General features: G+C 33.9%; 3 protein-coding genes across 3 annotated transcripts; 1 reads left to right on the forward strand and 2 right to left on the reverse strand.

Moving 5' to 3' along the window:
• Nucleotides 1-2142: 2142 nt before the first annotated feature.
• LOC123221383 (probable leucine-rich repeat receptor-like protein kinase At2g33170) lies at nucleotides 2143-7419 on the reverse strand. Its single transcript, XM_044644236.1, has 3 exons — nucleotides 6856-7419; nucleotides 3404-6373; nucleotides 2143-2813 (listed from the first exon to the last, which is right to left on the reverse strand). Exons 2-3 carry the CDS (start codon nucleotides 6339-6341, stop codon nucleotides 2434-2436), a joined length of 3318 nt encoding a protein of 1105 aa, XP_044500171.1. The 5' UTR covers nucleotides 6342-6373; nucleotides 6856-7419; the 3' UTR covers nucleotides 2143-2433.
• Nucleotides 7420-12897: 5478 nt separating this feature from the next.
• LOC123221732 (GATA transcription factor 1-like) lies at nucleotides 12898-15138 on the reverse strand. The gene is made up of 2 exons (XM_044644633.1): nucleotides 14765-15138; nucleotides 12898-14116 (listed from the first exon to the last, which is right to left on the reverse strand). The coding sequence occupies exons 1-2, from the start codon at nucleotides 14966-14968 to the stop codon at nucleotides 13493-13495; spliced, it is 828 nt and encodes a 275-aa protein (XP_044500568.1). The 5' UTR covers nucleotides 14969-15138; the 3' UTR covers nucleotides 12898-13492.
• A 3721-nt stretch (nucleotides 15139-18859) lies between these two features.
• Nucleotides 18860-25453, forward strand: LOC123221129 (protein PAM71-homolog, chloroplastic-like). Its single transcript, XM_044643844.1, has 10 exons — nucleotides 18860-19156; nucleotides 19607-19766; nucleotides 20490-20673; nucleotides 21226-21273; nucleotides 22247-22343; nucleotides 23637-23800; nucleotides 24025-24090; nucleotides 24731-24781; nucleotides 24884-24988; nucleotides 25074-25453. The coding sequence occupies exons 1-10, from the start codon at nucleotides 19039-19041 to the stop codon at nucleotides 25137-25139; spliced, it is 1059 nt and encodes a 352-aa protein (XP_044499779.1). The 5' UTR covers nucleotides 18860-19038; the 3' UTR covers nucleotides 25140-25453.
• The last annotated feature ends 20 nt before the right edge of the window (nucleotides 25454-25473 follow it).

Consider the following 25473-nt stretch of genomic DNA (forward strand, 5'->3'; position numbering starts at 1 on the left):
TTTGCTCCTGCTCTTTCTCTTTCTACATGCCTCTGTATATGAAGTGTGCACATTCCCTTTTTGTGTTTAGAGTTTAACTAGTTGCATGCTTCACTTTAAAGGATAACTCCCTGTAATTATGGAATGGATATGGGAACATGGTCATAAGGGCAGTAAAAATAGTTTGTTTTTATCTTAAATTATCCTGATAACCCTGGTGTTTATTCTATCAAAAAGGAGGGGAAAAACCTTAATGTCGTTCATATTTCTTAAAATGAAGGCATGTAACATTTTAAAGTCAATGTCATTGTAAGGTAAGAAAAAAATGATTTTAGAAGAGTGTTCAACTCTAGCTTGAAGCCACTAAATAATGAGAAAGTGCACTTGCAGGTTTACTTTGCGATGATGTGGCATCAAATTTATGTGTCATGTCAGCAATTGAAATGAGAAGTTCTCTTGTTGCTCCTTCAAGGGGACATAGGCTATCTCAATAACCACTGTAAATACGGTGTTTTTCTTCTTTCAGTAGGCTGGTTTATTGTTTTTCTGGGCTCTGTTAGTCTTTGTTCTTCACTTTGTATATCGATTTGTCTCCTTGAATTCCTTGAATAATGAATCACCAAAATTAAACATACAGTAAAAGTATATGTATATACTTTTTATACACAAATGATATATTATTATGTGATTAGATGATTTTAAATTAAAAATCAAGTAATATTCAATCACATGTATCACATTATTTATATATATAAATTGTATACGAAGACTGAGTACACAAACTCTTGCCTTGAAAACTAATTCATATTAACAGGTTCAATACTGACGACATGAGCTCCAAATCTGGAATAACTTTAGTTTCAAAATTTGCAAAAGTGACATGAATTCCAAATATCTTTTTCCTAAAAGTTCTAACCCTCCAGTTTTGCTATCCTCAGGCCAGGAGCCTATATCACTGCCGACCATACGTTACCAGAACGAGAATAAGTGCAACAGGTCCATTTGCAGGTGGTGTATTAATATCACGATAAACATACTTAATTACCGTCCTCGATCTTCGGACAATGGTTGTAAATATTCTCTGTAAACAGGAATTTGTTAACACACTTTAAATTATAATAATCGTATTAATTATTATTGAATCAAATATTTAAATTAATGGTAAAATATATCCAAATCTTCTATTTAAATAAGAGATTCAATGCTATAACTTATATATATAGAATGGATTAACAAGCCATGAAACTTTTGAGCAGTATTTTGGTGTTTCTCCTTCTACTTGTTCCAAATGTTTCGTGAATTAATTTCCCACCTAGAATTTATGTTAATATTACGAATAATTAATTTAGAATCAAGGTTGTCCTTAAACCTTCACTGTAAATCCGTAGATGATGATTTTGGTAAACAATATCTCCAAAACGGGAAAAGCTTCGACTTCACATTTCGTAAAATGGTTTTCGGAGGAAGCCCCTATTTTCCGGCAGATTTGAATGGAAGGAAGTCGTCCGTTGGTTCGATATCTATGACCAGGACAGGGATAAGTGTAGGCATTGCAGCTGGAGTATAACTACAAAAGGTCCATCTGTTGCTCCTCCTGATGACCAAAGGACTATCCTATCGGTTGTAAATGGAAGCATAACTCATGTAACACATAAATCTTACTTCTTTATCTTATGTTAAAATATGTCACAACCATTATATCTTATCCCTTTTTGTCTTACTACTATATTCTTACTTTTAAAGTGGAAAAATGACAATTTATCAGACCTTAATTATAAAAAAGTATTGAAGTATTTTTGTTTAAATCTAATTTTAAATCTTAATTATAATTTTGAAAAAAAATAAAATAAAAGTACTTTTTATTCTTCTTGCACCCCATTATTCTCCATAGCCCTGCAGCAACTCTTTCTTCTTCTTCAACCCAATGTGATTCCCATCTTAATCGAGTTGAAATGTCGTGCTGCATGTACTTGTGGGAACGAATATCAAACAACATTGCATGGTATAGTACTTATTAGACCAAGATCATCATCTTGGGATTTACAATGCACGGACAGCTCCAACTCTCTCAAACCATTTCTTATCTCATTTTAACTTCCTTTGACATACGCAAATTAAAAGTGAGAATGAACACACAACAAAGAACATTTAAGACAATCAAACTAATAAGGTGACAAGAAACATTGATAAATCAATTCAATGCACTTGAGGATCTTCAAGATACATGTGTTATGGTACTATAAATTGTACAACTATGTTACTATTTTGTACTAGTTGCAGAGGGATATACAGAATTTGAGGGTAAAATCACTTACCCAGATAGACTAAACGATGATATATGAAATTTTACAACATATTATTACCACCTTGCTATTGCAAATAATTTATGAGGAAGAATCACAGTAAAAAGTAATCATCTGAGTTAACAAATAGTTGGCAATTGTCTCCTTTCTTTCACAAAGCATGATCCTTGTCTTTAAGAGGGATTTCATAAGTAGTAGTAAATTTACCTTCTTGCTTGTCAGACTCTATAAGCATTGATACAACATCCCGCATTGATGGCCTATCAGTAGGGTTCATACTTGTGCACATTAAAGCAATTTTCAAGACAAGAATCATGTGATCAACAGTACTTTCATTTTTGAGATTTAACCGAGCATCGAGTATCCCCGGTGTCAATGAATGGTTTCGAACGTAATGTTTCACCAAAGTGACAAGATCTCCTCCTTGATCTAACGGCTGTACAGGAGTTCTCCCAGTTAGCAACTCCAAAAGAACAACTCCATAGCTATAGATGTCACATTTTTCAGTAACCTTCATTGTGTATGCATATTCTGCCATTGAAAAGAGAGATGTTATCAATCATTACAAGCAATTCTATTCTAAATTGAAAACCCAAGTAGGCAAAGTTAGTTATATGAACCAGAGAGAGCAAGCTACGTACATTGCCTCTAAGCTAAACATAAGAAACTATTTGGCTTCTCCACTGATATTTTAATGTCATACCGCCATACATATCAACTCAAAGAGTTTCATCGGTCGTAACACTGACATTTGAAGTGGGATCTTAGATGGCTAAAGATTCAAATTGCTTCTCAGAATTGTTAAACAGCGAGAGAATTAGGACAAATGACAATAATCCTTTGACCATAAACAAACTTCTTTTGGCCTTTTTCTACCAATTCAATTACTAAAACTTGACCGCTACCATGTTGGCAGATGATCCTCTAGAATGCATTTATTTCTCAAGCCAACTTTAAGTATGAGCATCACTAAGAAAATAAGTAACGAGAAATCAACTAAAAAGGCTAAACTGGACAAGTTAGCTTAGGTTACATATCTATCCTAGAGCAAATTTTTTTATGCCAAGCAATGATCCAGATAATATTTTAGTGAACATAGAAGGTCCAAAAAGGAATCTTACCAGGAGCGATATAACCGTATGATCCTGCAACTGCTGACATTGATTTAGACTGAGGCATGTCAATCACCTTAGCTAAACCAAAATCACCCACATGAGCTTCAAAATTCTCATCAAGTAAAATATTATTGGACTTAATATCACGGTGAATAATCCTTGGTTTGCAATCATGATGTAGATAAGCAAGTCCTTCAGCAGCTCCAAGAGCAACTTTGAACCGAGTTGGCCATTCCAAGCTACAAGAAGAGCCATGAAGTAATTCACCCAAGCTGCCCCTTCCCATGTACTCATAAATAAGGAGATTGGAACCTTGGTGATAGCAAAAGCCATAAAGCTTCACAATGTTGCGATGCCTAATCTTTCCAAGAGTTAAAATCTCTGCTCGAAAACTGTTTTCAATGTTGTTGCCTTCCCTGTTTGATGCTAGCTTTTTAACAGCAATGGTTTTCCCAGAATGCATAACCGCCTTATAGACTGTTCCATAAGCTCCACTTCCAACTGCATAGCTATCGTGAAAATTGTTGGTGACCTCAATCAGATCTTGCAAGGTGAAACCCACCTTTGGTGGAAAATAGACGTCTGAATCCGGTGATGATATCTCATTATCTTGAGAGGAAACAACCATCTTGGTTGGGCGTCTGATGAAGTACAAAATAATCATTATGAGAATTAGAGAAACACCACCAACAACAGCTGCAACAATAGTAATAATTCTACCACGGGGATTAGCCATATCTCCCACATGTTTAGCAGAATCAGAAGACGGATTTTCACCACAAATACCAAGAGGTCCACCGCAGAGTCCTTTGTTCCCAACAAAACTGCTGACAGCCATATTCTTAAACACTGGTACAGCTGGTAAAGGTCCACTAAGGTCATTGTATGAGAAGTTGCATCCCAATAAACTCGAAAGATTTTCAAACGTTATGGGTATATCACCACTCAGTTGATTGTTATTTAGCAGAAGGAATTCCAGTAGATTAAGATTCCCAAGCTCTGGTGGTATACTTCCACTGAGGTTGTTGTAGCTGAGATTCAATGCAATTTGTAAGCTTGAAAGATAACCCAATTCTGGAGGTATTTCACCAGAAAATAAGTTGCCACCCATCTGCAATTCTGTCAGATGTGATAGATTCCCTAGCGATGCAGGTATATTTCCAGAAAATTTATTTTCCGAGAGCTCCAGAAGCTCAAGCTGCAGAAGGGTGCCCAGTTCATTTGGTAAAGAACCTACAAAGCTGTTATGGCCGAGATCGAGTCGTTGAAGCATGTTGCAGTGTACAATTTCAGGTGGAATCCGTCCAGTAAGCATATTAAAGGACATATTTAAAGTCACCAATTGAGAGAGATTACCTATTTCTCTAGGCAAATCGGAAGCAAAGTAATTGTTTGCAATATGAAGCCTCTGCAACTTTTGGCAATTTCCGACCTCTGGTGGAATTGGCCCACTAAAATTGTTCTGGTCCAACTCAATAGCAGAAAGATTCACCAACTTGCACAACCCAGAAGGAAAGCTCCCCGCAAGTCTGTTTCCAACCAAACGAAGTTGCACCAATGTTTCACAGTTGATGACCCCAGTTGGGATATTTCCATAGAGCTGATTAAATCCAAGACTCAGCAGAATTAAGTTAGAGTGTCGACATAAGTGAGGAGGTATTCTTCCTGTCAGCTGGTTGTTAGAAAAATCAACTACCCAAAGTGGGCTGTAAAGTCCAAGCCCCTGAGGAATGCCACCACTCAAAGAATTGTCAAAAAGCTGTAATTGAAGCATTTCAGTCAGATATTGAAACCCAAATGGAATAGGACCAGTGAGGTAATTAATTGACAGGTCAAGCTTTGTCAAATTCCTCAAGATACTAAGCTCATTTGGTATTACTCCAGTAAGCTGGTTCTGGAAAAGGTACAGCAAGCGTAAACCTGTTATCTTAGAGAACTCGGTTGGAATCTCACCGACCAGATAATTCTCAGAGAAATCAATCTCTGTTGCCATAGACAGATTCCCTATTTCCTTTGGAATGGTTCCGTTCAACTCATTTCTGTACAGATACAACTTCTTCAGAAACTTGAGGCTTGCTAATTCTTTAGGTATTTGTCCCACAAAAGTATTCCCGTACAATGCAAGAGTTTCAAGGTTTGTACAATTTGCAAGCTCCTTTGGGATAAATCCTGTCAATTGATTACCCCATAAAATCAGATTGGTTAAGCTACCAAGCATCCCAATTTCCTTAGGTAATGACCCCCCGATATTATTTTGAGCAAGACCAAACATTTGAAGGCTCTGACATCCACTTATTTCTGCAGGAATGCTACCAGAAATTGCATTCTGCCCCACTCGAAATATTGTCAAGTTCTTGAGATTCCCCAAAGAACGAGGAAATGGACCAGTCAGATTGTTCGTGTATCCCACAAACTCCACCAATGATGATAAGTTTCCAAGATTCTCTGGCAGAGCACCAGAGATCGCATTGTTGCATATATTTAAACTTTCTAAAGAGGATAGCTTACCCAGTTCAGCAGGAATTTGCCCACCAAATTGGTTGTTGTTCAAATAAAGTTGTTTCAAGCTCGAACAATTTCCAATTTCCTTGGGTATATTTCCGGTTAACTCATTGTAAGCAAGATCAAGATATGTTAGGTGGATCAAACCGCCAATACTGGGGCTCAGAGTTCCTGAAAGATTCATTGAATTCAAATCAAGAGACCAGACCACTGGCTCATAACCTGAAGTGCAATTTACACCTATCCAAGAACATGGTGTCTGATCAGTGGACTTCCAGTTCTCCAGATGACCGAATTCATCATGTAGCCTGTTCTTCAGCTCTAGCAGGTATTGCCCTTCCGAATTCAAAGCCTCCGAACCACAAATCAATAGCAAGACAACCAGCAAAAAACCTGCAAACCCTACTTTGAAAACTCTCCCTGATTCAAAATTCCTCAACATTTTGGTAAACCTCAGCTGGATTCAAATTACATCTGCGTATGCACAGATACCTTAATTAAATTGCAATGCAGAAGAAATAGTTTCAATTCAAAAGAAATTTCCGTAAACAGCATGCCAATCATAACTTAAACAAGTATTTTAATTAAGTTTAGAGATTCATCATCTAAATAAAAGCAGTCTTTGATAAATCAATCCAAGCACACAAGATAACAAGTTCTCGTAAAATAGCCACACGAATCAATGGTCTTTAAGATTAAACAGATTCAAGAACCCATGTATGACCCAGAAATCCAAACACCAGAGGAGAACAAATAGATCAGTATTTAAAACTTAACAAGCTGTTAAAACAGCCTAATACATAAATAATTTAGTTAATCAAATTGATATAAGCCAATAAAGTCTAAAACTTTAAGAAACCCAATTAATCAGAGAATCATTTCCAAGATAAAGACATCACTTTTCAGCCATGAAAAAGAGACCAAAACTCTCAAAAGAGCTGTTAAGCCTGAAATACCTCCTTATAAATTTCAGAGTCATTCATCAAAGAATAAACAATAAACGCAGCACCATCACCACTTCCTTTCAGCTCCTTGAGACCAATACAAACTGAAAACTTCATTAAGTTTATTAATCAAAAGCAAAAACTAAGAGAAAACCAGCTAATCTTTTCCCACAAACATAAAGGATCTAGAAAGATTTGGGCCCAAGAACCTGAAAAAAGAAAAATCTTACAAAGTTGAATTAACCAAAAAAGAGATGATTTCTTTTGCCCTTTCTGAAAAATAGTATAATAAACACAAATATATGAAAAAGTGAATGAAAAAAGAATGATGATGGTGAATGGAAAAGATGTTGAGGGAAACAGAAGAGAAGGGGCTGGGGTGAGGACTTGGATGAAGGTCTAATGACTAATGGCCGACAAGGCATGCATACATTTCATATCATGAAACTCTTTATTTGCAAAAAAAACAACTTGAATGTAATGTAAACAATTATAAATGTAAGAAGAGGTGGGATGGAATGAATTATAGCTGCTTGGTTTTGTTTATCTCTTTTATCTCTTTTAGTGCTTGAAAAAGGTTGGATAACTGATCAAAGTTTTTGGTTAGGAAAAATTTTATTGACAAAATTTCAGATTTGATGATTGGGACAGCTTGGTTTGGTAGGGAGCTACTTCGAAATTGCAATTTCTACCTTAACTTCATCTTTTTTTTATTGAAATAAAAATATTAAATTTACGCTTGGTTGTTAGAATAGAATCCTCTGGCTTAACCTTTTGTCAGCTTCCATTCCAATCTGAGTAAATATTGACACGGCTAAAAGTTGGTGAGGGTTATAGGGTTTTGAGCAAATTTGTATAGCTTCTGGTTTCACATATTTTTTCTTGTCGAGGGTGTTCCAGACACAAAGCATAAGCAATGTTAATTATAAACATATTAAAGGAGGACTAAACCATTTTTGCATAAATTAATCAAAAGTTAGAATCATTTCTATGAGTTCAAGGTAAGATAACTAGGAATAGTAACCCATAAATATAAGATTCTGTAAAACTGATTCTCAATAAGATAATATCATAATATTAAAAATATTAGATCAAAAAGTTTACCCTCACAATATGCATGCATCGAGAAAAGATTATCATCATCACCTTTGTAGGATAAGATGCAACTAAAAAACATAGACAGAATATATCTCTTAAATTCTTGAAATCTAATTATATTATCTTAATGTTTGTAAAATAAAGAAAAAAATTATACCAACCAGAAGAGTAATTGGTTGACAAATGAAGCATTTCTTAATAGTGTGGATAAAAGGGTGTTTTTTTTTTTTTTTTGTATGTATAAAATAAGTCGTATGAAAGATTTTGTAAGAAAGTCCTGAATATTTTCAAGGGATATTCTCTGTTTTCTTAATGAAAACGAAGAGCCTCACCTCAATTCTTCATTTTGCAGAAATGTAAATAAAAAAGAAACAGAAAATATGAAGGCAGGGAAGGGATCCATAGATTTGGACCCACAAGATAGGAGAGGCTAAGCCGTCCAATACATAAGCTTGCTTTATGTCAACATCAGACCGACGGTCCATATTCATTTGACAACCAATCTCGAAATGATGGAGACCCAACACGACGCAGCACAAACTTTAACCTTATTTGACTTGTTTCAGTTTTGGTTTTAGGATAAGTGTTAGGTTTTTCTCCACTCAATACTCAATCACCACTTCAGTTTTTTTTTTTTTTTTTTTTTTTTTTTTTTGCATAAAACCCAATAAATTGATTCTAACTTTATTTATTTAAAATGATTGATGCTGATTAAAAAATCCACCCAAATAAAAGAGATATTAATTAAAATAATTTATATATATATAAAGTAACTTTTTTTATAATTAATATATATAAAATATTTTTAAGTTTTGTATTTATCCCATTAAAATATAAAATTTACTCACTTATTCAATTAAAACTAAAATATGAAATAAAATGAGATACAAATATGAAATTTATTAACAACTTTGACAGGAAAAAAATTGGTCAGATGGTTGGATGATCAGTCAAATATTCAATCAATTAATTTATTTTTAAAAAATTGATTAGTTGATCAATCGATCAAACACCTAATTAATTAATTATTTTAAAAAATTAGTTGATCGAGTATTTAACTAATCTACAATAACCAATCAGTTAACTCATTCAACTAATTTATCTAATTAATTTCAAATTTTATAATTTTTTTAAAATAAAATAAAATTAAAAAATAATTATATTTATATAATAATATATCACAAAAATTCGTATGAGAAGTGGCACAGGATTAAAAAACTATTTTAATTAACATCATCCTTTACAATAAAAAGACATTTTAGGATAAGTTTAATAGGTTGGACTCTACCAAAGACAGCCTAAAACAGGAATGACGCAAGGCATTAATTTTGTGTCTACATTTATGGGCTAGTTTAAGGGGTCCAGATTCCCAAGAGCTTAAATCAATTTTGACGTAAAGCATGACGGTGGTAAATGATTTAGAAATAAATCAAATCAAAATAATCTCATCACAGACAGGACTTGATTTGATTTGATTGAGTTTTACCTTAATTAATTGAGCCTACTTTTCTCAATTAAATACAAAATTCACCAAAAGCTAGGCAACCCAGTTGCCGCATTCTTCATATATTCACACTACATTTATAAAAGAAAAAAAAAAAGGTTGCTTATTAAGCATTTTCTTCTTTTTATTGAGATGGATGATTTCCTTTAATTACAAAGTCTTAAACATGTTTTAGTCTTTAAATAACACATGAAGATTTATTATTATTATTGTAAACCCTAATTAAAATTAAGATGACAGAAGTGCAATGGTTGCTGTCATGAAAAGAGACAGCCTAGGAAATGTGTTTTTGATTTGACCTTTTATAAACATTTTTATTTTTATATAAATAATGCTAAACATGTTCATCTTTCACATTTGCATTGCATGTATTTAAATACGTAATTTTTATAATATACACATGTTATGCCTTTACTGGTTAGATGAATAAATTCATAATATAATAGTCAAACTCATATTCATTGTATCAGATAAATTAAAATTTTATAAATATAACATAAATTAAAATCTAGACTTTTTTTTTTTTTCTACGAATTCTAATAATTTTAATATATTGAATAACTCCTAACTTGTAGAAAGGGCAAGATAGTACAAATTCTTCAAGTGGGTAATTGTTTATTGATTTATATAAAGAAATGGTTGCTTATTCATATAGTATTGCGTAATGCAATAAGTCAAAGGCTAGTTGATAGAGGGCCCATAATTTAGAAAAAAGGCATGTGGGTTGTAAAGTAAATGGAGGGCACTCAAGCCCATACGCCAATTCATGAATGTCATTTTACCCATCTACTACTTTTAGGCAGTTCATGTGATAACGTATACCTAACTTTTTACATTCTCCTATTAATGATTTACCTAAGTTTTTAAATAACACATCGAATATATTTTTTTTTTTTTCCTTATATATTTGCTATAAAATAGGCTATGCCCCAGGTTTTGCTTTTTGATGGGCCGGAATGGCCCAAAAGGCCTTGTCCCAGCACGAACCCCTCGAGCCCAGCTGGCTGCATCATTCAGTTACTGATCAAATTTCTTCAAAATTTGTCTCCCCTTTCTAGGTGATTTTGGAATCTTTAATAACAAATCTATTTCTAAACCCAAAGTCGGCTAAATAATTACTCGGTTTGAAAAAATGGATACAAAGAAAGCTCCTAAAGAGAGTCAAAACCATATCATCTTATTACAAGAATTTTGATGAGGTTAGGCAATGGGGATGGATAAGCATGAAATGAAGAAATTAATTTGACACGCCATGTGCAAATCCAGTTTGTCTACAAGACATCAAATGTAAAATGAAACTTGGGGTCTATGTTTTGGTCAGAAATTTTAGTTTCTTTAAAGGATGAAACTTTTTTTTTCAATTTTGTTTAACTGAAGACCCCTTGATCGCGCTTTCATTAGACTCAATGAGAGAATAATAAAGTATAAACTCCTATTTTAAACTTATAATCTACTCATATTTACACTATCAATAAAATTACGTATACTTATATTGAGTATACAAATATACACACACTTATATGTATTATCACATAATTAGATGATTTTAAATTAAAGATAAAATAACACCAAATCGTGTGACGACATATATAAGAGTATAAATATTTATATATCCATAGCAGGTTTGTATAGTATTGCTCTTGCACTATGGTGCTATTTATTTTTTCCTTATCCCATCAAATTAATACTATGTGATTCGCAAACAACATTTTCCATTCTATATAACATTTTTTCACCTAAGGTTTAGTTCTAAAAACACTTTTTTATCACCAGTTAGTATAAATAATAAATTTTTATTCAAAAGAAAACTCTATTTAAAAAATATTATATCATATTCAAACCTTGGCCGATCTTTTTCACGATCAAACTTTATTATAATAGGGTGTAGATATACCATGTAAACAAAGGATACTCCAACCGCATTCATATTACAATCAAGGTGAGATTGAGGTGCAATTTATACCACCTCACTAAAAGTAATACGTGACTTTGCAACAACTGAATAAACCTTTCCCACTTTACTCCACATTTGAGGCTTCTCTCAAACTATTTTTACCATTAAGTTGATATATATTGGCCTTATGACCTAATAAAAAGAAAACACATGTATAACACGTTAATACGTTATCTCTTAAATCGATCCATTCCCTTCTTCGCGGTGAAGATTAGAGGTAGTATAAATCCAATTATGGAAGGTGCATATAAGCTGTAGGCAGAAAACAGGCTCATTACATGATAATGACAGGCATGAAAATTGGCAAGTTAGTTGATTATAACATTTTACCTCATCTCCAAGAAAAGAAAAGAGGTAATAATGCAAGTAATCTTTGTCCACTTCTTAAATTTTGGCAGCTGTTTGGAAATCCTTAGCTATAGATACAGAGTGAAGAGCACAAAAACCAAAAATGGAAAAGTGAAAAGTGAAAAACAGGTAGGAGCAGGCAAAAAATAATCCAAAGATTCGGTTAGTGAAGTGGGGTTGGCGGGGAAATTACATACAAGAAAGTGGAAGATGCAGATGAATGCAGAAACTGACATTGCAGAGGGTCTAATAAGCTATGGAAACATTATTCATCTGTCCTAGTTGGACGGAGTAGAGAATGAGTCACTTCACACAGCTCACCAATGAATCTGCTGCTTCCCATTTAAGGTTTATCTCTTTCTCCTCTTTTAATACTAAAGATACCCTTTTGCTGCTTTTAATTTAGGCCAAATGACGATACCCCTTGTGTATTTTTTAACATCAATGTCGTAGTTGCGTCAAATTTTATTGTCTATCTTTCTCTTATAATGCATTTAGGAACATAACACTGAGCCAAAGCAACTATCTCCACACAAAATTTGCCTTTTTCAACGCCCAATAGTGGGCAGAGAAATTAAATTATTATTGAATTGACCAACGTTAAATATACAAATAAATATTTTTATGTGTTATCATAATATTAAATATCATTTAATTGTTTTAAAATTATTTAATCACATAATAACACACATAAAATATATACCAATTTATATACTCAAAATAAATACCCATTATGCAGTCAATTTCCTCATATCATGCCACCTTTTCATGAAAACACAACCATCCTACTTCTGCATAAAAAAATAGCAACATGCCATGTGAAATGATTCCATATAATACCATGCCCATGGTCCTGGTAATGGTCATGGTCATGCCCATGCCCACTATTCCAATACTAAATCATTCAGAAGTTCATTTGCCATAGTCTTAATTAGTCATCTCCACCACTAATAAGTTGTCAAAACCAGAGTCCTTTATGTTACCCAGAAACAATAATCATTCGGTGAATTTCTTTCTTTCCAAAGCCAAGATCAACCAATGCATCATTAAGAAACATGTTTGCAGCTTCCCGGCTATAATGGATTCCAGGATTTCAGTTTGACAAGCCTCTGAATGAGAATGTTAAAACAAAATCTTTGCACACACCAACTTCTCAAAGAGATCAAACAAATAAATATTCAACAACACATAATTACAAGCCAAAAAACAAGAGAATGTAAAGACACTATGAAAAACTAGCTTAAAGGATTGCAGAAACAAGTCAGAAGAAACATAAAATTACAATATTCTCTAAAATATCTAATCCTAAGTTGTGTTACAGCTCATCATCAATTGCAGCTCCTCCTCTACCCTTCACAAATGAGTTAGCCTTCTTAGAACATTCGTTCAAACATCACAATTCACAACCAATCAAATCATCAAATCACCAAAACCATCATTCCTGCAATCCACAATCCTCCAAGAACACTTAATCATCATCTATAGTCCAAACATACAAACTAAAGAACTCATCCGAATTGGACTTAACAAATTTCCCACTATCTTCCTTCTGTTCTAAAAAAACACAACCAACAATCAAACACACTGCAAACAAAATTCTTTTGATTGATTATCGTCAAACAAATGAACTGTAACTAAATCCCACTTAATATAATAACCCATTTCACCATAAACCTATTCACTAACTATGCTGAATTATAAATGAAGGAAAAAAAACCCACAAAAAAAAAAAACTACCTTTTAACCTAATTAACTATCCCCATTCCAACAATCCCAATATCCATACTCATCATCTTCTGCCTCCTCATTTCCATTACCTTCCGGTGAGAATTCGAATGCAATTCACTTGAAAACGTGGGGCTACTAGCCGGCCGGTACTCTGGCACAAGCCTTCCGGACTTATACCTCACCCCACAAGCGTTACACAGCGTTTTGGGGCCCATTGGACCGGCCCTCCATTGCGGGGTCTTTTCAGCCCCACAATGTTGACATTTCCTCCCAATACACACTTTGGAAACAACCGCAACCGATTTCACACCTTTCACGTTCTCTTGCACCACCCACCAGGACTCCTGGCTCTGCAAGTCCCTCCGCCGAGTGCGAGGCCGCTTGCTCCGTGCACGCACCGGCACACGGAGGCTACCGCAGCAGTTCATTATGTTATTCCCATTGTTATTGTTGGTCACCGTGCTGCCGTTGGAGTTCGTACTGGTGGTTGTACTGTGGCTACTGTTGCTGTTTTCAAGAACCGAAACCGGACTTTGATGGTTCACACTCGAAATGGGATTTAAAAGAATGTCTCCCAATGTATCAACTGTCGGGAAAGCGTCAGTGTTCGATAGCCATTCCAGTTCTTCCTCTGCAAATTCCTGTGGAAAGTATCAGAACAAGTATGAGTTCACTCGGATAAGCGGTCGAGTTAGTGACTGAGTTGTGTATTAGGTGATAATATCATAAGAAGACATTTTTGCCTAATGGGATTCATGTGGACAAGTTGGCGGAAACGGACACAAAACAAGGATAAAGTTGTCTTTTCGTTGTCATTTAGCGTAAGTAATTGACTTATTGTATGCCTCTGCACATTTATTGCTACACCACTACCTCGTGAGGCACAGCTCACAACAATAATGACCCAACTATTTTATGTGAAATGTCAACAGTAACCCTCTTTACATCTTTTAACTTTACAGAAAATACCTATACCGTTCACAATTTCAAAGGGTAGAACTGTCCCTAAAAAAGAATAATACGCACCTATCAAAAACAGAGGTGCGTGAGTAAATAGCCCCAACCACAGCTGTCTACGTACCGGTCAAACGCCATCAGTTTTTAAAAATTGTAAGCCCGAGTCAACTCGCAACTCGACAAAACTGGGCCGTCTTGACTCAGTCACACACTAAAGACCTAGCCGAGTCATGGCCGAATCAAAACAGCAAGAAGCGACCGAGTCAAGGCAAAACTCGGCCTTCCCCGGAGACCCCAAGAACCGGAAAAGTGATATTAAAAATGAAACTTACAGGGAACGGTGAAGGGCTAGGAGGAAATGAGTCGAAAACGTCGAAGGTGGTGGTGGTAGCGTTATGTTTAAGGGTAGACAAAGCTTTTCTAGGTCTTTTATTCGTCTTCATCATCATGTCGTCGTCGTCTTCTTCCTCGCCTATGTCAGAGGAGAAGTCAAGCAAGTCGTCCATGAAACCAGCCGCTGTGTCTAAAGCATCCATGTTTGTTTGTCTGGTTTTATAAATAACCAAAAACTTATAAAGACGAGGGAGAAGAAGAAAACCCAAGAAAGAAAAATGAAGAAAAGAAGAGAAAGAGAGAATTGGTTAGGTTAGGTTATTAAGAAGGGTTTTTCTTTTCGGTGGGAACCAGACGAACCTTTTTTTTTTTTTTTTTAATTTTCTTACTTTTTTTTATAACGCAGATTTTTAAATTAATGTTATTTAATTACAATTAATGTTGTAAATTTGTGATTATTGGTAGGGTTTTGGTAAATTATGAGCCGTGTGATGATGATGGTTGGATGGATGGGATCCACCTAACGTTAATTAAGGAAAAGATTGGAAAAGTGAACCGTACTTAAAAAATTATGATACATTTCTCTTTCCAATTATATCACGTGAATGTCCCTGGTTTTATACCTTCTTTTTGTCCTTTTTAAATCAGGGTACAATGTAAATACGGGAAATACAGAGGGTAAATAGGGAATGATGATTACAAGGCAAAAGGGGCGGGCCGCTTACGCAACGGCCTGCTATAAAAGGACGACCAAACCAAAGTTTCTCCGTCCCAATCAGCTTCCCTAAACACGTCATTTTTCCAATAGCATTTTGCCACGTGGTTGATAGGACATGTTAATAGTTTGTTTAAATGAATTATTTTAAGTTATTGACTGGTATAGTGGTAAACTGAAGACAGCGCACGTGACGGAGAGGATCTTGTGATTCTCTAGAGTGCAGTTCTATGCTAGGCCAAGTATGTTCCGGTTCAGATGCACTTGATTTGATGTTCAGTGGCGCCTCCTGTCGTTCTTTGTGTACAGTACTTTGCATGTGATTGGGCCCGTTTCCCATGCTAGCGGTAGTTGGTAAATGCAACTTCTCTTTGAATATTTAAGTGAAATTCGAATTAAATTTATTTAAATTTAATTTGAAAGAATATAAAATTAACTTAATTAAAATGAGTTTGAATTCAAATTCAAATTTTAAGGTTTTAGCTTATTAAACTTACAAATTTAAAAATTTTTATACAAAATAATATTTTTTCAATTAATATATATTAAAATGATATTATTTTAATAATAACTAAAAAATAATTCAAATTAGAGTTTAAATCTAACTAAACTCAACTTTTTTTAAAACGAATTGAACACCAACTCTAATCAAGACCAATCTATCTACAGATAAAAACACATTCCTCCAATTTTTTTGGTTGAAAGTTGAAAATTAATGGGAAATATTTTAATATTTTATAAAGGTCCATCTTAGGTTAGTTACAATTTGTTTAATGGGAAATATGTTTTTGAATACAAAATATGAACATGTTGAAATGGTAGTATGATCAAGGACAGAAATAATATAATATTCCATCATATATATCCTTTAGAGACAATGGACTTTATGCCATATGTAATCAGTAGAAAAAGGAAAATGATGGTTCTGAAATTTTGGTGGAAATAACGTAAATGTAACCCCTCATATATTTATTACCATCAAGTTACTTAACATAAGGGGAATTAAATGGGTTTATATTTCAGATTTGAAACAGGAGAAATATTTTATGTACAAATTTATATATATAAATTAAAGTGATTGTATTTAATTAAATAAATTTAAAATAAGAAAAAAATAAATAATCATAATATTTAATTATAAACTGTTAACTCAATTTATATAAATAAATATATATTAAAGAAAAAATGTAATAAAATTTAATATTTTCAGGTAAATAATATCTTTATTAAGAATTTTAATAAAATAGTATATATTTGATTTTTTAAATTTTACGTTTAAAAATTTAAAAATACATTAAACCTTGGATAAAAGTAAGCTTTTTTTTTTTTTGCCTCAATAATATTATTGACAGCTTTCTTGCAACAAAATCTATTCACAAACCAAACAACTTGCGACAAAGATTTCAACCTCATTCAGCAAATCCGTTGAACTAATCCAAATAACATAAACCAAAAATTATTCATCATTGTCAATGGCATGCCAAACCTTCAATCTCTTATTTTATATATAAATATTGCTTATTGACTAGATATTCATCCTTATAAAATTGTCCATTTGTCCTCCCAATTGGGGTTATAAAACGTTTCACTTCCTGGAAGTTTTGAGATTTTTTACAGATAATTTATATCTATTAGGATAAATGAAAGAGCTTCTGCCTTTTTGCCTCTCCATGCAAAGTTTAGGTATACAGAGCTTCGGGTTTCTTCTAGCGGTATTGCTTAAGTTGCATGCATAGTAATGAATGGTCTTGATCCTTAAGTGTAATTAGGGAAATTGAGTATTAAAATAAGTCCAAACCCAATAAATAATTAAACCTTGCACGATGGATAGATATCATCAAGTCACATGCAAACATTAAAGCATGAAAAGGTTGACCCATCAACATAGACATGGCGAACTGGCAGGCCACACATGTACCCATACCTATATGGGTTACATACATAATGAAAATACAATACATACGTAACCCATGTAGGTATGGGTGAACCTATGGTGCTCACATTGAATCCAAGTTATTTAAGATAAAAATCATCTCTTTTTTTATTTTTCATTATAGAACTTTGATCATTTCTTTATAAATGTCTAATTCATCTCTTATTTTTCTTTCAATTTCCCGTCAATCTTTCTCTCATACTTTTTGTTATTTTTCAATTTTTCGTTTATCTTTTTCATACTCTTTTTATTTATCTTTGAACAAGTCTTTATTTGAATTATTGTTTTCATGGAGAGAGAGCTAATCTCTCTATCCCTCAATAATTTTTCAATTCATCTCTTTTATTTTCTCTGTTTCTATTAGTACAATCCTTTTTAATCGATGAAGTTATTGTATAATTCTCCTCAATAGATCTTTCCGTTAAAAGTTAACAAGTACCTCTCTCCTAGAGATCTCCAAGATTTTTCTCCCTGGGATCCAAAGGTAGGTTTGTTAGCAAGACTATAAATAGACGATGGGGGTGCCTTAGGCGTGTGAGCAAGTAGAACTTGTATCTTAACTATGGGCATATTTAGAGTCATGCATCCCAGCAAGTTCCATAGCGTTGAGGAGGTTGTGGGTATTTGCCAACAATAGTTCACAACACAGTTCAGGTTTAAGGCCTGATAAGAAAAAAATTATCAATGAAAATTACCAAAGGTAGATTAACCCTTATTTTCCCGTCGGACCTGTATGGGCATAGGCTCAAAAGATGGTTAGCCCTGATTTATCTGTCCGGCCCGATCTGTATTATATCCCTAATCACAGAATCGTCCGAACCTTATACGACTCCCTGGAGGCCCTGGACCCAGAAGTTTATAAAATGTTGTCGTTTTATTCCCGCCTCAAAGCTCCTGATTTTATCTCCACTATACACGTGGCAGCCAGCTAAAGCCCCACCGCCAAACTAAGCCCAATGGACTTTCTCACCCAAAGTACGTTTTTTTTTTTTAAGTTTATGTTTAACTTTGAAAATCTCATTCACTTATCAATGAACTACTAAAAATATAATTTCAAAGATAAAATTTTTATTTTATTTATAATATTAAAAATAAATTTAATTTTTTTATTTTTTTTAAATCTTAAAAACTAATAATTTTTTCTCAATCCAAGTTTTCAAAAATAATATTTTTTCTTCTACAGTTTTCAAACTTTTGAATTGAATTTTTCGATAACGAACGACGATCTTTAGGCGATGTCTTTTTCTCTTTGATATTTCTTCTTTCCTATTGTATGATGTCTTTCCCTCTTAGGGGTTGTCATTGATGTACGATTGAAAGAAGGGCCCATCAGAGAAAGAGAGTAAGTGTTTAAAGATCATCGATTATCGTCAGAAAAATTAGATCTGAAGGTTTAAAAATACTAAGGGGAAATTTGGAAGAAAAGCATACTTTGGGTGGACATATTTTTGGCCGCCAAACTAAACTGAACTAAACTTGTACATGACAGCTTATTCACCAACAAAACAAGCAGAGTTCGGTCTTGCTCCCGTTGTCGTTTTCAAGATTTTGAAAACCAAGAGCGGTTTTGCATGGAAGTGAACTGAAATGAATTATTGAACTCCTTTGAGTGAAATTTAAAAAATATGCAGAATTTGGCCCTCAGTAAACCGTTGGTTTCAAGAGGGAAACTTCCCTTGTTACTTCTTGTTGATCCATTTCCAACTTGTGCTAAGTTATCTAGAAATTCCCTCTCACGTTCACGTAAGTTCTTCTATTAAACTGTTTCTTGTGTTAGTTTTTCTGATTTGAATACAATGTCAACTGGGTGTTCATGAATTTCTTTAGAAAGTGTGTTTAGCATTATTTCACTTCTTGATGGGTGAATCTGAAGTCATTATACCATAAAGACACTTTACTTGTAGTAAAGTAAATGTTTATGGTAAATTCGTGATGTATGGTTGAGTGATTTAGAGGCAACTGAGATGTGGGAACGCTCAAATCACTAAAAATAGCCAATTATAGTTCAGTTTAAGTTAATGCTCACACATTTCAATTTTCCATGGAATATGTTCTTGCATAAGAAAATGACAAGTTTATTTACCTTTACGGTATTACGGTCTAATATCTATTCAATTCTATTAGTTGAAAGTGTACTTGGCGTTTATGGTTATTTAGCATCATATTGTGATAGTATTCATAACGTATTTTCAGTAAGATGTAGAAAATTATCAAGGTTGAATTCTGCATTTGGCAACATCAGAGCTCAAGTGTCTAATGTTGGTATCGGATCTGGGGGCTATGAAGGCGGGAAGGATAATAACAATCAAAAGCTCTTTGTCAATGGCCTACCAAGTGGCAGCTCATCTGATAGGTGAGTTACATTGGACTGAATGATCTTTTGACGCTAGAAGATGATACATTTATATGGTTTAAACACTTAAAATACCACTCCCATTAATGTTAATTATGACAGTATGTAGATTTTAATTGTAAAAGCAGTCTTGAAAAGAAAAATTTGTTCTGGTTTTTAGTTGAACTTTGAGATCCTGTTGTGGTTTGTACATAGATGATATAACATGCAACAGGAAATAAGGATCCAAGTTTTGTATCATAAGCTTCTATTGTGCTTTTTTTAATTTTCCAAAAAAGTCATCTAGTTCTCCTTCTGCCTTTGTAGTAGTTTCTTATTCTGTGCTAATATAAAAATAGAACTCCTTAGATGGTTTTAGATTTCCCTTCTTGAAGGCATGGCATATATGTGTATCATTGCCAAAATTATGAACATTTTAAAAGTGGCAATTTTCTCTCCTCCTGCAGTCTATGTTCATTCAAAACATCTGTAAGATTTTGTTTGTCGTGGCAAGAACCTAATTTCCAACTCTTCCATGTGCATGTTCAGATTAGGTTACAGTTATAGTTTGAGTTTATGAATTCAGTAAAACTTGAACTTTAATTTCACACACACTTAACGACCAAATCCTTTTGATAAGAACCATTGAAAATGATCTTATACACCATCAAAAATCATGCAATGGGCCACAAATGGTCGCCTTTCTTCAGTTGAGCTCATGTATATATTTACATGGATATGCAGTCAAAATTCTCCCAGTCGAATTCCAAATCCTCTCTCTATTGCTATTGTGCTATTTGGCTGCACTTTAGTATTTTCATTGATTGCCTTGGTGAAAGGAGGACCAACATCACTTCTAGCTGCAATCGCAAAGTCAGGATTCACTGCAGCATTCTCATTAATATTTGTTTCTGAAATTGGGGACAAGGTAGTTAATTTACCATCTCATATTATCTTTGTTCTTCTACTATTCTAGCCACTTGGAACTTTTTCTGGTGTTAGTTGACTTACTTTGCTTTATCTTCTTCTTCAAATAATGCTTTTGTTAGTGCATATGAATCATTGATAATTTATATTGATTTTTTAGAAATGTAAAATTTAAGGTTTCACTCTTTCGAAGTACACCATAGTTTTTTTTTTTTTTGAAGCTCTAATCCTTGGTGTCACAGAAGGTTGAACTACAAATGAAAAGCGGTTACAAATATTTTTAAAGACTTGCTATCAGCCTTTACCGATTTGAGTTGGCTTCATCTATTTTAGTCATTGCAAAAGCATTTTGTTTGAAATCTAAAAAATAATAAAATAAAATGGAAAGTTTTCAACTTGCAATTGCCATTACATTTGACATGTTGATCATGGAAATATTTTGTGAAAGCTACTAAATTTCTTATGCTTGGATTGATCTTCCTTCTATGTAATATGTAGACAACTATTATATGTTCTTCTAGAATTTGAAGTTTTGTGCTTTTTATTTTTCCAGACATTTTTTATTGCAGCACTCTTGGCTATGCAATATGACAAAGGATTGGTATGTTTTCTTTTAACCTTCATTACTTAGTGCAGTTTGTCTATTTTCAGTTCTTGTTTTGGATAACTAGTACTGTCTTTGATATATATTAGAAACTACATGTTTCTCCTGTTAACAGAATCTATGGGTACATTTTTGTCTCTTTTCAGTAAAATATAAATCACTTTTGACACACAAAAGAGGAGTGAAAATGGCACATAAAAAAATGTCTATATATAGACAATCAATTTCTAACCTGATAATTGTGGAAAATTTACTTTATGGAAAAAAGGAGAGTCATAGCCACATGCTTATTGTCACTGCTGTCATTTTTGACTATAAGAATTTGATACTTCCTCAGTGGAGGATAACATTTTCGTAGATTCAAGTTTCTTGTTGAGCACCTGGGTGTTTGAAACAATTTATCATGAATCAAGAATTATGTGAAATGCTGAATTTGAAGTCGTTTACTAGTATTTCTGTGTGATTGATTGCATTAAAAACTGTTGATTAGTTGGTTTTTGTGTAGATGTTCCATGTCCACCATTGTGTATTAAAGAATTGACTGCCAGATTCTGATAAGTCAAGAAGTATATTTGTTCACTTGTTTGATTCATTTGGATGAAGTGCCTTTTGGATTCATTGGTAGATTTAGTCTTGGTTTTCAATCTAGTTTTGAGGTTCTTTTTGTGGATGACTCAACTTCAGTTAGCTTTCTTATATTTAGGTCTATTCAGATTTCAGATGAATAATTTTAAAAAAAATATCTTTTAAATCAGGACTTCTATTTTCTTTTATGTTTGGGTGTAAATAATTTGGCTACTGAGGCTGCTGCGATGGATGTTGTCCTTGGACACCACTAGCCAGTTTAAACTGATGTTCAGATTATTGCTGACAATGTTTATTATCGTCTACATTTTAGGATCTTGTATTGCTATAATACTTATTGTTTGGGACTAAATTTTGTTTCACAATTTTTTATGTGATTGGCAAGGTTCTTCTGGGATCAATGGGTGCTCTTGCACTAATGACAATTTTGTCAGTTATAATTGGAATAATATTTCATTCAGTACCTGCTCAATTCCAGACAAGTAAGATATAGTTCTTGCCTCTCTCCTTTTTTAGCTTATATTTATATTTCTGTTAATTATTTACAAGGAAAATAGTTTTCAAGTCCATCATATGGGTTATTAATGGTTTGAATTATATCTTAGCAAATTTTTTAACTTCCAAAAAATTGCTAGAAAGGTATTGTTTTATTATTCAGTTCTATCAGTATGTCAAAAAAATAGATGAGTATATGAATCACAAGACCCCATTGAGTTCCCATTTGTCTGTATTTATTTGATCATGAATGGGTTTCTTTCGACCTGTATGACCTGAATCTACATTCTTTGCTGCTTTTTTCTCATCTAACTTTTTGCTCCTTTCTAGTGCAACTATATTCTTTGATGCACAGTAAAAGTTAATCTCAACCACAATGTGCCATCTTTGTCTCCACGAGTGCAACCTCTAGGTTACTAAGTCTATGGAATCATTCTAAGAAAGGTAAATATTGTACATATAAATTTCATGTAAATCTGCTGGTTATAGAAAGATTTCCCTGTTTTAAAACATAGGCAAAGGTCTCTCACACGACTCCATGAGAGATTTGTGATGATTCTCAAAACTTAAATGCTTTTGCTATTTTTCAAATCAAGGGACTTATTGTATTTAGGCCACATTTCCAAGAAGTCACTGAAATTTTACCTGTTATAACTATCTCTCTCTGGCAAAAAAAAGAACACTAGCAGCTAAGTCATTCCTCTAATTGCCTTGTACTTTGTATCACATTCAATAAGTAATTTATACCAACGAACTTGAATCGACCTTGAAAAAATGCCCTATCTGAATAAAGTTTTGCCATAAATGAAATGCCTGTGCTGTGTCCATCTTGTTGGGCTACAGGTATTATGAAACTTTATCAGCTGTTTGTTTTAACGATATGCATTGTAAGACCATTTTGGTTATTAAAAGGTTTAATCAGAAATTGTGAGTCTGTGCATCTATCTGAAGTCTTGTTGCATGGGATGCTCCTGCTAGTATGTTGTTATGAGACATATTACAACTCAGTTTAACTGAAATCATCAGGTTCCAGCTTCTATGTAAGACATCTTCCTCCCTGTCTTATATGGTATGAGTTTCAGTTGTCTATCAACTTGAATGATAATTCCTCTCTATTAGATAGTGTATGTTATGTGATAAAGAAATGTACAGAAAACTTTCAAGTTATAGTGAATTCCATATATAGAGTGTAATTTCAGCCTGTTGAAAAATAGACTACTGGCATATTTGTATTGAAAATTTTGATGTTCCTGTATAAAAACTTCTGGTCATGGGGACAGCCTTGCCAATTGGAGAATATGCTGCAATAGCTCTATTGATGTTTTTTGGCCTCAAATCAATAAAAGATGCATGGGACCTTCCTTCAAATGTAGCTAAGAGGGGAGACAAAAGTGGCCCTGAACTGGATGAATTTGTTGAAGCTGAGGAACTTGTGAAAGAGAAGGTAATGTTCTAATTTTGAATCTTTCCTGGTATTTTGTTCGGGGATGAATTTATTACTTTATCAGTGCATGTGTTCAAAATGCACTTCTGCGGGATAAGGGAGAAATTGCTCATTGGTTTTTTCTGAACATCTCATTCTATATGTACACCTGTCTGTTTCTATGGGTGCCTATATTGGTTTAAATAGAATAGAAATAACCATGGACTGTGTTTCAATGTCATCAGGTTTCAAAACGGCTATCCAATCCACTGGAGATAATCTGGAAGTCATTCAGCCTTGTATTTTTCGCTGTGAGTATCCTTTAGTTCTGAATTGCCACAATATTAAGCATTGGGCATAAAATGCTGGCATCAAGTCTTTTTATCCTTTACTACAAAACAAACATATGGTTCATTGCTGTTGACTTGCCTGAACTATATGTAGCCTCGTATCATTCCGGAGGTTGCTCCAATCATTTAATTTAGAAAACAAAGTTCTTGTGATACCAACCCTGACCTCAACTTGTCTGTTGAGGCTTAGGCCAGACACACTAAGGAACACACTGGCAACCAAGAGACACAAAAGGAAAAGCTTGCACCAACCCAACCCCATGGATGCTCATGTTGTGTGAAACACCTTCCTAATAAGTTGATGGATTATAAACTATGATAGGGCATAAGCGGTTAGCATCAAGAAGCGGTTTGCAGCAAGTACGACTTAGAACATCTTGTCAACGCCTCTTTTTAACAAACATGGCTGTGGTTCTCTGCATACAATCAATTTAGGTTGAGTAGTCCCACATGTTTGTCAGTTTTTTTCTTTTTCTTTGCTGCTTCACTAACCACCAGTTGACAAATTCACTTGTGCATGCTCATGTACTAGGTTTTATGTCCCGAACAATGGATTATAAAATATCACCATAACCATATTTTGATTATTTCAATTTTCTAGGAATGGGGAGATCGCTCAATGCTTGCAACAATTGCTCTTGGTGCTGCACAGGTGAACATTTCACTTCTCAGAATTTAAACCATATATACCAGGCCAAATTTTCTTCAACAAATCACTATATTGTATTTATATTTCTGCCTCTTCTTTCTACAGTCACCTTGGGGTGTGGCTAGTGGTGCAATTGCCGGACACCTACTTGCGACATCTATTGCAGTTCTGGGGGGAGCTCTTCTAGCTGACTACATTTCTGAAAAACTGGTAAGAGCTCAAAACCTTTTCCTCAGTTATCACCATTAACAAAGCTTTGGTTCAAATTTCATGCAACTCGCTTTATTTCAATCAGGTTGGCCACATTGGTGGAGTGCTGTTCCTTGTTTTTGCAGTGGCTACATTTTTTGGGGTTTTCTAGATAGTTCTTAGAAATCTACAGAAAATAAGAAAGATTGTCAGAGCTGTTCATAGAGATCAAACATAATTAGTTACTATATAAAGAGGTCATAAAAGGAGATTGTCATCAACAACAGCAGCAAGAGGAGTTCCATTTTCACCCACTATATTCAGCTGTAGATAATGTAAAACAAGTCATAGCTGAAGCTCGTGTCGTTGAGGCAAATTCATTGTCTTAGACTGGCCAGTTTTATTCTGGTGATGCCAATGTTTTCCAAGAATGTTTCTAATTTTGCAACCAGTTGATAAAAAATGACTCATCAACATTAGCCGGTATGAAAACCATATCAATCTAT

Source organism: Mangifera indica, chromosome 7, assembly GCF_011075055.1.
Source record: "Mangifera indica cultivar Alphonso chromosome 7, CATAS_Mindica_2.1, whole genome shotgun sequence".
NCBI classification, from domain to species: domain Eukaryota; kingdom Viridiplantae; phylum Streptophyta; class Magnoliopsida; order Sapindales; family Anacardiaceae; genus Mangifera; species Mangifera indica.